Genomic DNA, 13,105 nt, shown 5'->3' with positions numbered 1-13,105 from the left:
GTATGCAGAGCGTTCCATATCCTTTAACTTTTATTTAATGTTGGGTAGCATTTCTAAGTTATTTTTGTAACTGTAATAGTACGCAGTAAGTAGTCTCTTACCGTTGTATCGCGCAAAAATGCAAAATTGCTGTATATGTACTTGCATTCGTATATAATTTACCTTGCCCCAAATTTGGACATTGCTGCTGGACCAGATTCTTCCCATTCTCTTTTAGTTAGCCACATATGGTCTTTATCCGCCATTATATTTGCTAAAACAGCACCACCAGTAAACACCATGTGCCTTCTTCTTGGAGGATCTTCAATCCTAACTTTAAATTTGTCTAAACGTGTTGGATCACCCTTCAAAATTCTGGTAAACCATAACTGTTTTAATTCTTTCTCTAACCGAGAAGGTAACCCAGGATACATAGATGAACCACCAGACAAAACAATAGCCTTGTACAACGTCGTCACAATATCAACATCAGCAGATTGGATAGTTTTAAACAAAAGTTCACCAATGCCTGGCTGTTCCACATCAACTAAATCAGGTTGGAATAGGCATTCTGGGGCTTCAAATCTTTCTGAGCCAACCTTAATGACTCGACCATCAGGTAACTCATATTGCTGGACCAAAGTGGTTGTTTCGCGTGCCAATTTCGTGTCCAAGTCTAAATCATACGAAACGTAGCAAAGCTTCTCTTTAATTTGTCTCACAGTTTCAAAATCGGCTGTCTTGTTGAAGTTATATCCACGACGAGAGAGTAAGTCAATCAGGTACCGAGTAACATCTCTACCAGCAACATCCAATCTCCTCGTTAAATGGGTCAAAACGACAGATTCATAAACAGGCACAATATGTGTAACACCATCACCAGTGTCCACAACAACCCCTGACGATAACCCCTGAGCATACAATGCCAAAACTGCCTGGATCGCAACATAAACCCCACCAAAATCGTACTTTTCAAGCATTACTTCACACATCTTCTCTCTATTTTTTAACGGATTCAATGGAGGCTCCGTCAATAAAACTTTACCACCTGAGGTGGATGGTATCTTCATCCTCTCGTAAAATGCATAGTCCCATAGGTGTTCCATATCAGCCCAATTTGTGATTATACCGTTCTCCATGGGATACGAGATTTGCAAATAAGGACGCACTTCACTGGCCTCATCACCAATCATTATATCTTTCAAGGGAATATTAATATTAGCTTGCTCCTCTGCCCTCAAGATCGGCCTACCCACGATTGATGGGAATGTATAGTCAGGGAAGTTTTCACCTGCACGACCTATTTTGACAAAACCAGTGCCCTGATCTAAAACAATTGGTTTGTAAGGATCCATTGTGGACTAATATCGATGCTATTGATGTGATAAAGCCTCAAATCGAGCGTATCGTATGGGTTATTGACTAAGGTAGTGGTATTATCAAGAACACAGCACTTTTCCTATCCCCTGTAGTTTCAAGAGCATTAAATACGAACCGGTACACGGTAGCACGTATGTCTGTCTATATGCTTTAGTGCCATTCTAGAGGGCTAAATTACGACTCGTGTTAGTCTTTGTAAGGCATATGGCTTTTACTATGGCCCTACGTATAGCACGAGCTTTTTTCTAAACCACAGCGTAGTTTGCTGTTCATAAGCTCTTTCTACGTTAACCAAATACGATGTCAATGAAACTCTTAACATATACCGTCAACATTTTACAAGATATTTGATGATGAGGTAAATTCCGCGCACCAGGGAATGTAGGCTTACTGGAGCCCCTTGGTTTATTCTAGCGGGGGCATTGGGCACGGCTCAGGCATCTCAAAATTCCACAACGGCAATGATCTACAAACAAGATTTTTAAGGCTGAAAACGTCCAGATGTGGAACATGACCTTATATTAGTTGAATACCAATGGCAAGGGATATAAGTACCCAACAACGCATGTTCTTGCCCGGAAGAGGAGGTCTTCTTCTTGGCGGAGCTGGGTGCCCTTAAATTCACTCATAAGCATCATTCAAATATAGCTGACACATAAAACTTCCGTAGAACAACCCAACGATCCTTTCTGAGCCAGCAAACCAGTATTAGATACGAAAGAGGTCTCACTTGCTGGTGTCGCTTTACACGGAAGGGCTTCAGGGACGGACCTGTATAAAGGTTAACCGCTAAATAGCTCCAGTTGAGGCCTGAAAATCGTAGGATGCAAATGAGTAATTAGTGTGATCAAATTTTGGCTTTATATTACACCTTTACGAGTTTGTTTTTATTAAATTTCTTCTAAATTTAAATTCCTTTGTTTCTTTCGAGCGAATTTTTGTCTGAATATTTAACAACCTCATTGAATACAGGGAAGCTCTGCTACATTATTAATACCCAGTTAAGTGTACTAACAGACGGTATTTAACAGCTAGGCTCTGGCAGGTTTTGGAAGTTGTCCATTATTAATTGGAAAGGTAGAGTAAGCAATAATTTACATGAATAACATTGTTGTATTTGCCGGTAGCTCCCATCCATCGTTGGTCGAAAAGATTTGTGATAATTTAAGTATCAGGCCTGCACAGGTTAAGTTAGGAAAGTTTTCAAATGGGGAAACTTCTATTAATATTGGGGAATCTGTGAGGGATAAGGATGTTTATGTTATACAAAGTGGATGCGGGCATGTTAACGATAACTTTATGGAATTGCTAATTCTCATAAATGCGTGCAAGACTTCTTCTGCTAACCGTGTTACAGCTGTTATGCCATATTTCTGCTATTCCAGACAGCCGGACATACCTTTTACGGCTAAGGGAGCCCCTGTGATTTCTAAGACAGCGGACAATGCGAAATCAAAATCTGTGCTGACTACTTTAAAGCCAACATCGCAAAATTCGCGGAAATCTATCGAGAATGTCATTGAAAATAGCATTTCAACGCTCTCTTTGGAAAATGGAGTATCAAAACCTGCGGTTAGCGACGAGAATGATTCAGCACCGTTCAACTCGCGGATACCTGTAATACCAGAAAATAATGAATCCTCACCAACAGAGGCTGCTGGTTCGGTTTTCAATTCCAGCAATTCTGGGTACAAGTTGTGGCTAGCACAAAGTGGTACCTTAGTTGCTAATTTGTTAACCACCGCGGGAGCGGACCATGTTATTACTATGGACCTACACGATGCACAGTTTCAAGGCTTCTTCGACATTGGTGTGGATAACCTATACTGTAAGCCTTTGATGCTTGCTTATATTCAACACCACATACCCGAGTATAAGAATGCTGTGATTGTTTCTCCAGACAGTGGCGGTGCGAAGAGGTCCAGTAAGGTTGCAGATGCGTTGGGACTTCCGTTTACCTTGATCCATAAAGAGAGACGTTCCCAGATTCTAAAGGGCCCCCCTGATGCCTCTTTAGCTTCTGGAGGTAGCATTCCACACAATTCAAAACCTCTAATCTTTAATTTGGATTGTGACGAGGTGAAGCATTCTCCATCATCAAAGTTTGTGCAAACTACTATGTTGGTTGGTGACGTCCGTGGCAAGGTATGTATATTGGTGGATGACTTAGTGGATACTTCATATACGATCACCAGGGCATCACTGTTGTTAAAGGAACAGGGCGCTACCAAAGTTTATGCTGTTATTACCCACGGTGTCTTCAGTGGGGATGCATTGAACAGAGTTGCAAGCTCGGGTATCGATAAGATAGTTGTTACCAACACTGTGCCTCAGGAAGAGACAGTTAAGGTCTTGGGTAAAGACAAAGTAGATGTCATTGACGTTTCCAGAGTATTTGGTGAGGCCATTAGAAGAATTCACAATGGTGAATCCATTAGCATGCTTTTTGAGTATGTCACTTGAAGTTGCGAGAGTCTGGATAATATTGTACATATAAATACCTGTCACAAGTTCTTGTGTTCTATAATTATTATATTGCCTATATTCAACCAATAAATAGGTAATGTTTACTATCATAGTTCAAGGCTCCCATTTTCGATGTACCTACCACTCCTTTATAGTGGAGATATTGTCTCGTACTGGTGGCCACCAATACGACGTACATCATTTTACTACTAAAAAACAGTCTTTCCATGGCCATATGGATGAACCTGTGAACACAAGCTCAGAAACTAATTAGAAATCCTAATAAAATGTTGGTTTATGATTCGTTCGCATTTATGCCTAGACTAGAGTTTGGTTCCCTTTGCTCCTTCTTCAAAGCTTGTTCCTGTTCTCTTTTCTCATTTAATTCCTTCACCGCATCTTCAGTTACTAAATTGTGAGTATGCTCTTTTGTGACATGAGTCCCTTTATGCTTATTTGTACAACAATCAATAGAAATGAACCAAGGGTCTTTTACCACTGCATCAATAGAAATCCTTTTTTCCGGTTGAATGATTAACATCTTACTGATCAACTCCCTAGATTGCCGAGGTAAAACCCGGCTTATTCTTTGTGGTCCCCTACTGCAATCCGACTCATCTTCCGGTTCCTGACAAAATAACTTAAAAGATGACACATCCTCTCTAGGTTTCTTCCAGGGGAATCTTTTTACTACCATGCAGTAGTACATAATTGCAATGGACCACACGTCCAATGGTCTAGGATCATAGTATATCTCAGTTAATAATTCTGGTGCAAGATAAGGATCACTACCTACAATTCCTTTCGCCATCGTGATGATGTCCTCATCAGTCGCCTTGTAAATAACAGCACTTCCAAAATCTATTAATTTCAATATACCTTGTGTGGTAACAACACAATTGTCCAACTTTAAGTCACGATGTACCAGACCCTGAGAATGCAAATATTTAACACCATTACAGAGCTGTTTGAAATAGCACCATATCTCTTCCTTGGACATTAAATCGCTCATGACCAATGTAAAGAGGTCATATGGACAATACTCCATTACTACCAGAAACATATCATCATCCTGGAGCAAGCCTAGTGTTTCAATGACGTTCTCATGATGCAATATCGTACCGGTACAGAATTCAAAAGTTACCTTACGTGATAAATCAGCCAAGGAATCGCGAGAGGATCTTGGTCTAAACCGCTTTACAGCGAACAGCCCACCATCACCCTCAATGACTGACACAGATCCAGATACACCTTCTCCTAACATTTTTCCCGGAAGGCCATATTTTTTGATTACTGCTTGAGCATCCTGCGCTAAGTAAAGTATCAATTGGTGTGAATTTCTATCAGTTACAACTGCCCGTGGTGAGACGCCTCTTCTACTATCAGTATCGTGCCTCCCCTGTGCCATATTTACAACATCTGAAGAACTGCTTATCTTTAGGAACCGTTTCAGCTTTTGAGATTTCTTCACCAGCGACGAATCACTACCATTAGATCTCCTTGGCCCTTGGGCTGCATCTACACCGGATTCTATCTGCTTCTGCAAATATATCACTGGATGCTGATTTTGTTGTGGAGTCATGTCTAAAACAATAGAACTCTCAGAGATATTATCCCTAGCAAATAGTGCATTATGATGTAAATCTCCGTTAGGAGATAACAATGTATTAAGTGCATCCCGCTTGTCATTCACATTCAAGTTACTATCATTCACGTGATTACCCGGCCCTTTGAAGAACCTGACCAAATTCAGCCTACTCTTTGACTTATGATTAACCGCCTTCAGTAGACTAGACACAGAACCTTCAGAAGAGGTATTTAAAAGCTCATGCCCTGCATTTCCACTATTATGTACCGATAATATCTCTGGCATTTTTTAAATAAAAAAAGCTCCAATTATGTCTCTTAACACAAAATAGTGACTGTGCTTGTATAAAAAACACTAGTACAATGACCGATTGGTTTATTTCAATTTATAAAAACACCCTCATACACACACTATCCCCGTTATGTTGTCCCTTATATCTGACACCGTTCTAGCCTATAAAAATCTAATGTTCTCACTATCTTATTTACAAACGTCCATGTAAACATAAAATAGCTCCCCCATTTTCAAAAAAAGTAAGAAGTTCAACAAAGCACGATTAGTAAAAAAATGAAAAAAGTAAAGATGGCGATTTTAGAATTACCGAAATCGATCTGGTTTAGGCATCCGGCAAGGAACGAATGACTTTAGAAATATACTTAATGACATAATTATCTAGTAGCGAATCGCCTAAGTATAATACCTATTACGGTATTATAGCAATCATAGGGTCCTATTATTTAGCGAAAATGAGGTATGACGATATCGAAAAAACGTTATCGTCACCGTACGCAATTATGACTTCGAAGACAATGAGGAATTAATACTATTGATTTTCTTCACAACACCCCGATTACTACGGCTGCCTTCGTCGGAATTATCAGTCTCGGTCACGTGCAAACAGTTGGAATCGTCCCAATCAACCGCAGGTTCAAGTATCGTTTTAGGAACACCTTCTACAGTGATAACGGATTCGACAATACCATTCTTGGTATAGCGGTATGTGGTTGAGATGATGTTACAATGCACTTTATCTGAATCCGCTTCTTTGTAGGTAATAGTATCACTGTGACGAGAGGACATATCAATGGACCTTTGCGGCTGCATTTGAGAGGGTTGCGGCAATGAATAGGAGATATTGTAGCGTCTGTTCGGACTTTGCGAGGTTGTTACTGCAGTAGCAGTAGCACCAGTTTCGCGTGTGACCATGGCGGCTTTATTCGCATATTCTTCGTGGTCTGAAAGTAGCGACATTCGAGGAGGTGTCATAAATGTACTGCCATAGCCATTACGTGATGAGCCATTAATGTTCGGGGTATCTTGAGAATATTCTCCGTAGCCATTTGCGAGAGAAGACGAATTTTTTGACTTCACCTGCGAGGTTTCCCTGCCAGTGTTCGGCGTAGCTGAGTTTTGCAAAATATCCGCCTGTCGTTTAACAGTTATATGCGGATTCGACACGTGAAGAGGATTAGCGGCAGGATTCATAGGCACCATGACATCTGGTGCATACAAGCGCCCCTCGTGTTGGCTACCGGGAGGCGATGCCACGGCAGCTTCGGCAGCTGAAGCTCTGTTAGACGAGGTGTACAACGAGTGTAGGTATGCCGTCACATGACGCTTTGATAGTGGCCCAGGTTGCTCGCGCATAATTCGCTGGTGGATGTTGACGAAAACGTCTGATTCATCAACGATCTCTTCGCCAATAAGCTCTTCAATCACGTCTTCCAAAGTGACAACACCCAAGGCACCGGCGGAAGATCCCGGCTCTCTAGAAACAAGACACATGTGTGATTTTCCCTCCTGGAAATAGTTCAGGATGTTCAAACAAGATGTCATGGGTGAAGTTTCAGGCAAAGTAGCAAGCGGGAAGTGAGAAACTGGGAGGGCATCCTCAGGATCATAAGATATCAAAACTCTTACCAACAACATACCAATAAAATTAGTAGGTTGACCAGGGAGATAGATAGGGATACGAGAGAAACCAGAGTTAAATAACTCGCCGACAGCTTTCTCGTCCAAAATCTTGTCCGCACTAATAGTGAAAACATTCTCTATAGGCGTCATAATTTCATCGACCTGTTTTTCTTTTAAGTCCAGGACAGCAGAGATAATGGTCACTTCGTCTTGCGTCAGCCGCTCAACACCCATTGTTTTATGTAGGGTGACCAGAGACTTCAGTCCCGACTTCTTGTACACTATACCGTGGTCTTCACCCAAGATCCAATCGAGTAATAGTGCAATTGGGTATGCGACAGGATACATCAAGTACATTAAACCCAGAACAAAGGGGCTAAACCAAGCTCCTACTTGGAGTCCATACCTCACACAAATAGACTGAGGAATGATCTCTCCAAAGACAACAATCAGAACCGTACTGGTAACAACAGCCTGCCAGCCACCACCGAAACAACGGTCTAACATAATAGGTAGGGTCTCATTGGTGATGACGTTGCTCAATAACAACGTAACAAGAACCCAGTGTTTTCCGCGGCCAATTAAACGCAGCACACGGCGGGCATACTTTTGCTCGCTGTGTGTCCCTGAGCTGCTGATGACCTTAAGATACATCTCATCCTGACCCATTAACCCCAGAGTAAGACCTGCAAACACACCACCTAATAAAACTAGTGCAACAGACACCGGCAAATACGTGTAAAGCCGGCCTCCCATATGTTCTGGGTCTTCATCTGATAGTCTCTTGTAAAACGCAGACACCGGCAATGCTGCCGTCAAAGTTGGTATTTTGACCAAAACGCTAGTTAAGGCATTCGTTGCGCCCCCAGTTATAGCATTTCTTCGTCGCATATAGTGGTTACCGAGTTGCTTGGCTTTTTGTAGATATATATTTAGTTAAACTTGACTCAAAATATTGCTGGCATCTATACAAGGAAGAAAACGTTCCTTTTGGTATTGGCAAATGACGATGTCCAGCGCGTTACCCGGCCGCACATCTACGTCCTAAAATAGGGTCCGGGTAACTTACATTTCGGCCGGAACAACATTTTTGCCCCTCAAAAAAGAGCTCTTTTTGGCTTCCTTGTCCCTATCGCTGGCCCAGAAATTGTCCCCGGGTCCGATTGTACGACCTTTCGCACGGAAATTACTTAATGCCGTAGACAGCCGTGTATCACAGAGAACGATCCTCGGTGGTAGCGTCATAGCTCTGTCTCGTTTGTCCAGCTTGGAACTTGTGTGATGTCAGCCGAATGCCAGACGGTACAGTACGTACTAGCAGGATGTAACCAGGTAAGCGCTCGGAAGGCGTCGTTCAAAACCTATAAATATTTGCTGATACTCGGCCTTAATATGATGTCACATAGCTTCGGAATTTTTTAATATATAGATATATATGTTCTCAACTTCAAGCAATTACTTGAGATCTTCGATATCCACATCAAAGGTTTTAATTAGTAACTTGGTTAAATCATTTACACAAGAAAGAAATATAGTTAATATGGCTGGTTCAGAGAGATTACAACAAACATCAAGGATATTATCAAGATCAAGTCCTAGTGAACTGATTGTTGAAAAGCCTTTCAAGGTCTCAGTTATCGGTTCGGGTAACTGGGGTACTACAATTGCTAAGGTAGTATGTGAAAATACTAAACAGAATCCTAGCGTATTTGTCCCCCAGGTTGATATGTGGGTCTACGATGAAAACATCAATGGCGAGATGTTGACTAAGATAATTAACACTAGACATGAAAATGTCAAGTACCTGCCGGGCATCAAGTTACCAGAGAACCTATTTGCCAACCCTTCAATTGAAGCTACCGCGAAGGATGCCGACATCTTGATCTTTAACATTCCTCACCAGTTTTTGCCCCGTGTTGTTGAGCAACTAAAGGGACATGTACGTCCTGGCGCTCGTGCTATATCCTGTCTAAAGGGGTTTGGTCTAGATAAGAATGGTGTAGCGTTGTTGTCTACCTACATCGAGGATCACCTAAATATTACCTGTGGAGCTTTATCCGGTGCCAACTTGGCGCCTGAGGTGGCCAAGGAGAACTGGTCAGAGACGACCGTCGCCTACAAAATTCCTCGTGACTTCAGGGGTGTGGGCAAGGACGTCGACCACTCTATTTTGAAGACCCTATTCCACAGACCTTATTTCCACGTTTCCGTGATTGAGGATGTTGCGGGTATTTCCGTTGCTGGTGCCTTAAAGAATGTTGTCGCCTTGGGGTGCGGCTTCGTTGAGGGCAAAGGTTGGGGTAACAACGCTGCCGCTGCTATTCAGCGTATTGGATTGGGTGAAATAATTAAATTCGGCCTAATGTTTTTCCCCGAGTCGAAGGTGGAGACATACTACCAGGAATCCGCTGGTGTTGCGGACTTAATTACAACTTGTGCCGGTGGCCGTAACGTTCGTATTGGTAGGGAAATGGCTAAAACTGGAAAGTCGGCTACAGAATTGGAGAAAGAGCTACTAAACGGTCAGTCTGCACAGGGTATTCTAACTACAGAAGAAGTCCACGAATGGCTAAAACGTTGCGGGAAACTAGAGGAGTTCCCGTTATTTGAGGCTGTTTACAAGATTGTATTCTGCGGAGCGCCAATTGAGAAATTGCCTGATATGTTGGAAGCATGAAGCTGGCGCTTATTGATGGGAACAAGCTAAAGGACTGCTGGAACATATTTGTATATTGAAATCTTTTGATTCTTCTCGACTTGCGTGGAACTAAGTAACTGATAGCAAGTTAGTTATATAAAAAAATTTCACTGCAATAGAAGAGCTTCGGATAAGTGTCATAAAATGACTCATGGTATTGACTAATAGCGTATTTTTTTATATATAAGGGCCTTAACTGAATTTGCACTGTTATAGTATAAGATCTAGATATGTAGAAAAAACCATTATGTCTAAGGGATCTGTTTGTTTGGCCTACTCTGGTGGTCTCGATACTTCTGTTATTTTAGCCTGGCTACTGGAACAGGGCTACGAGGTGGTAGCATTCACGGCCGATGTCGGACAAGAAGAAGACTTCGAGGCGGCTGAAAAAAAGGCATTGCAAATTGGTGCTAAGAAGTTTATTCGTGTAGACTGCAAGGAGGAGTATGTTAGCAAGGTGTTGCTTCCTGCTGTACAAGTTAATGCTGTATACGAGGATGTGTACTTGTTGGGTACATCATTGGCAAGGCCGGTAATTGCGAAAGCGCAGATTGAGGTTGCTGAGCGTGAAGGGTGCTTTGCAGTCGCCCATGGTTGTACTGGTAAGGGTAACGATCAGATTCGTTTTGAACTGGGTTACTATGCCTTGCGCCCGGATGTGGTTGTTATTGCGCCATGGAGAGACCCTGAGTTCTTCAACAGGTTTGCAGGTCGGAAGGATCTTTTGGAGTATGCTGCTGAACATGGAATTCCTGTTACGCAAACTACTGCCAAGCCATGGTCGATGGATGAGAACCTGGCGCATGTGTCTTTTGAGGCTGGTATCCTAGAAGATCCAGACACTACACCTCCTAGCGATATGTGGAAGTTGACTACTGATCCTCAAAACGCTCCAGATGAGCCAGAAGATCTGACCATTGTCTTCGAACAGGGTATCCCTACAAAGGTAATGCATTCTGAGGGTGAAGTACAGGGACCATTGGATGTGTTCGAAACTGTTTCCCGCCTTGCACGTCGTAATGGTGTTGGCCGTATTGATATCGTTGAGAACAGGTATATCAACTTAAAATCAAGAGGCTGTTATGAACAGGCACCTTTGACTGTCTTGCGGAAAGCCCATGTTGACTTGGAGGGTCTAACATTGGACAAGGAAGTCCGTCATCTACGTGATCAGTTTGTCACTCCTACGTATTCCCGTTTGCTGTACAATGGGTGCTATTTCACGCCTGAATGCGAATATGTTCGTTCCATGATTGCACCCTCTCAGAAGACTGTGAACGGTAGCGTTCGTCTCAGACTGTACAAGGGCAATGTCTTTGTCTTGGGCAGATCTTCTGAGACAGAGACTCTTTATGATGCAACTGAGTCATCCATGGATGAACTCACCGGCTTTGCACCTACTGATACTACTGGTTTCATTGCAATCCAGGCGCTCAGAATCAAGAAATACGGCCAGAGCAAGAAGGATAGAAATGAGCCATTGACATTATAGAGGTAACCTGTTAAAAGTTTTTCAAGTGTAGCCGCTTTATATCCTTCTAGGTAAAACCATATTTAATAATTTAACAATCTCCTTAAGTCAGCTTGTTGTCAAACAGCATTCTGTAGCACAGGTTAATGCTGAATAAAGCCTAATTCTCTAGCTGTGAGCTAATGTAGGGGCAAGTTAGTACTTAAAGTGCATAAAAGACCAACTATTCTAAATATTTCTTGGAAATATGAAACACTTGATGTAGTAGACCTTATCAGATAAGACTACGTCATAAAATACTAGAATAGATCCCTTTAATATATGAAACAATGGGTAAAGTAGCACGAAGGCGGATCCAGCGGATCTAGCAACGAGTAAAATCGTATTCTGTATGTCTTAGCTAATTCCTGCTGAGCATCCTTTAAATTTAGAACTTTTTTATTTTTTCATTTAAGATTACGAAGCTCGGAACTCATGTGATGAGCACATGCCCAATAAATGTTAATTGGTAGTATATTACTTATAAGGACAAATTGCATGAACCAGACTAACGGTTAGATAATATTAATTGGTTATAGGTGAGAACTCATCTATAAAATGGGGGAAGGTGATACACTTAGATTATTTATATTACGCCATGGCCAGTCTGAATTAAACCATGAGAACATCTTCTGCGGCTGGATAGATGCGCACCTGACTAAGAAGGGCAGGGACCAAGCCCGTGTATCAGCAAGATTGATTAAGGCATACTGCGAAAATGCAAATATTGCTATTCCACAAGTGGGATTCACGTCAAGACTTGTGCGGACACAGGAAACAATGGAGTCCATTGCAGATGAATTGAACATGATCCCAGACTTCCATATAGTGACAAATCTTACCGATGGAGTAGAGTTGATTCAGAAAACCATTGAAAAGGGAAAGCTACGCGTATTACAAACATGGCGGCTAAATGAACGACACTACGGCTCCTGGCAAGGCCGTAGGAAGCCAGATGTGTTAAAGGAATGTGGAAAGGATAATTACATGTTTGTGAGGCGAGATTACCTTGGAAGACCACCAGATGCCGACCTAGATAGAGAAATGATAGACGAACATGATGATAAAGGTAGCTTGACCGGATACTACTTTAAAGAACCTAATAGAAAGCAAATGTATAAAGCGGAAGAAGCCGCAGGAATCCAGCTTCCCAGTAGTGAATCTTTATTTGATGTTGTTCAAAGATCGAAACCGTTCCTAGATAAAGTAATTATTGAATCTTTGAAAAGTAATGGGGGCTGCGCTATAGTTGTTGGCCACGGAAGTACTGTTCGGTCGATCTTGAAGGTCATCCAAAATATCTCTGACGAAGAAATAAAGGACTTGAATATTCCAAATGGTATTCCATTAGTAATTGAATTAAACCCAGCTAATAAGAAGTTCATTCGCCAATTCTACTTAGATCCTGAATCCGCCAAGATATCAGCTGAGCTGGTCCGCAATGAGGGTTTTGCTTAAGGGTGGTCAATCTAGAATTTAACAGAATTGTAGTAGTTGCCGACCACAGTAGTTTTGCACCATGCTGGACAAGATAAAGATAGCGGGACAGCGTTTGTAAGTTACATTGCAA

The 13,105-nt window shown here is 41.9% G+C and overlaps 7 protein-coding genes across 7 annotated transcripts; 4 read left to right on the top strand and 3 right to left on the bottom strand.

The window, feature by feature from the left end:
* Window positions 1-158: 158 nt before the first annotated feature.
* ARP2 (actin-related protein 2) lies at window positions 159-1,334 on the bottom strand (the record flags this gene model as incomplete). Its single annotated transcript, XM_018130609.1, has 1 exon — window positions 159-1,334. One exon carries the CDS (start codon window positions 1,332-1,334, stop codon window positions 159-161), a length of 1,176 nt encoding a protein of 391 aa, XP_017986098.1.
* Window positions 1,335-2,457: 1,123 nt separating this feature from the next.
* PRS5 (ribose phosphate diphosphokinase subunit PRS5) lies at window positions 2,458-3,822 on the top strand (the record flags this gene model as incomplete). Its single annotated transcript, XM_018130608.1, has 1 exon — window positions 2,458-3,822. The coding sequence occupies one exon, from the start codon at window positions 2,458-2,460 to the stop codon at window positions 3,820-3,822; it is 1,365 nt and encodes a 454-aa protein (XP_017986097.1).
* A 298-nt stretch (window positions 3,823-4,120) lies between these two features.
* On the bottom strand, window positions 4,121-5,698 carry RTK1 (putative serine/threonine protein kinase RTK1; the record flags this gene model as incomplete). Its single annotated transcript, XM_018130607.1, has 1 exon — window positions 4,121-5,698. The coding sequence occupies one exon, from the start codon at window positions 5,696-5,698 to the stop codon at window positions 4,121-4,123; it is 1,578 nt and encodes a 525-aa protein (XP_017986096.1).
* Window positions 5,699-6,205: 507 nt separating this feature from the next.
* MAM3 (Mam3p) lies at window positions 6,206-8,218 on the bottom strand (the record flags this gene model as incomplete). Its single annotated transcript, XM_018130606.1, has 1 exon — window positions 6,206-8,218. One exon carries the CDS (start codon window positions 8,216-8,218, stop codon window positions 6,206-6,208), a length of 2,013 nt encoding a protein of 670 aa, XP_017986095.1.
* Window positions 8,219-8,762: 544 nt separating this feature from the next.
* AW171_hschr2908 (glycerol-3-phosphate dehydrogenase family protein) lies at window positions 8,763-10,004 on the top strand (the record flags this gene model as incomplete). Its single annotated transcript, XM_018130605.1, has 1 exon — window positions 8,763-10,004. One exon carries the CDS (start codon window positions 8,763-8,765, stop codon window positions 10,002-10,004), a length of 1,242 nt encoding a protein of 413 aa, XP_017986094.1.
* A 268-nt stretch (window positions 10,005-10,272) lies between these two features.
* On the top strand, window positions 10,273-11,517 carry ARG1 (argininosuccinate synthase; the record flags this gene model as incomplete). Its single annotated transcript, XM_018130604.1, has 1 exon — window positions 10,273-11,517. The coding sequence occupies one exon, from the start codon at window positions 10,273-10,275 to the stop codon at window positions 11,515-11,517; it is 1,245 nt and encodes a 414-aa protein (XP_017986093.1).
* Window positions 11,518-12,093: 576 nt separating this feature from the next.
* Window positions 12,094-12,993, top strand: AW171_hschr2906 (HBR195Cp; the record flags this gene model as incomplete). The annotated part of the gene is made up of 1 exon (XM_018130603.1): window positions 12,094-12,993. One exon carries the CDS (start codon window positions 12,094-12,096, stop codon window positions 12,991-12,993), a length of 900 nt encoding a protein of 299 aa, XP_017986092.1.
* Window positions 12,994-13,105: the final 112 nt, after the last annotated feature.

This window comes from Eremothecium sinecaudum, chromosome II (assembly GCF_001548555.1).
Source record: "Eremothecium sinecaudum strain ATCC 58844 chromosome II, complete sequence".
Classification (NCBI taxonomy): domain Eukaryota; kingdom Fungi; phylum Ascomycota; class Saccharomycetes; order Saccharomycetales; family Saccharomycetaceae; genus Eremothecium; species Eremothecium sinecaudum.
Note: the sequence above shows the minus strand (reverse complement) of the source record. Positions and strands in the feature narration are given on the sequence as shown.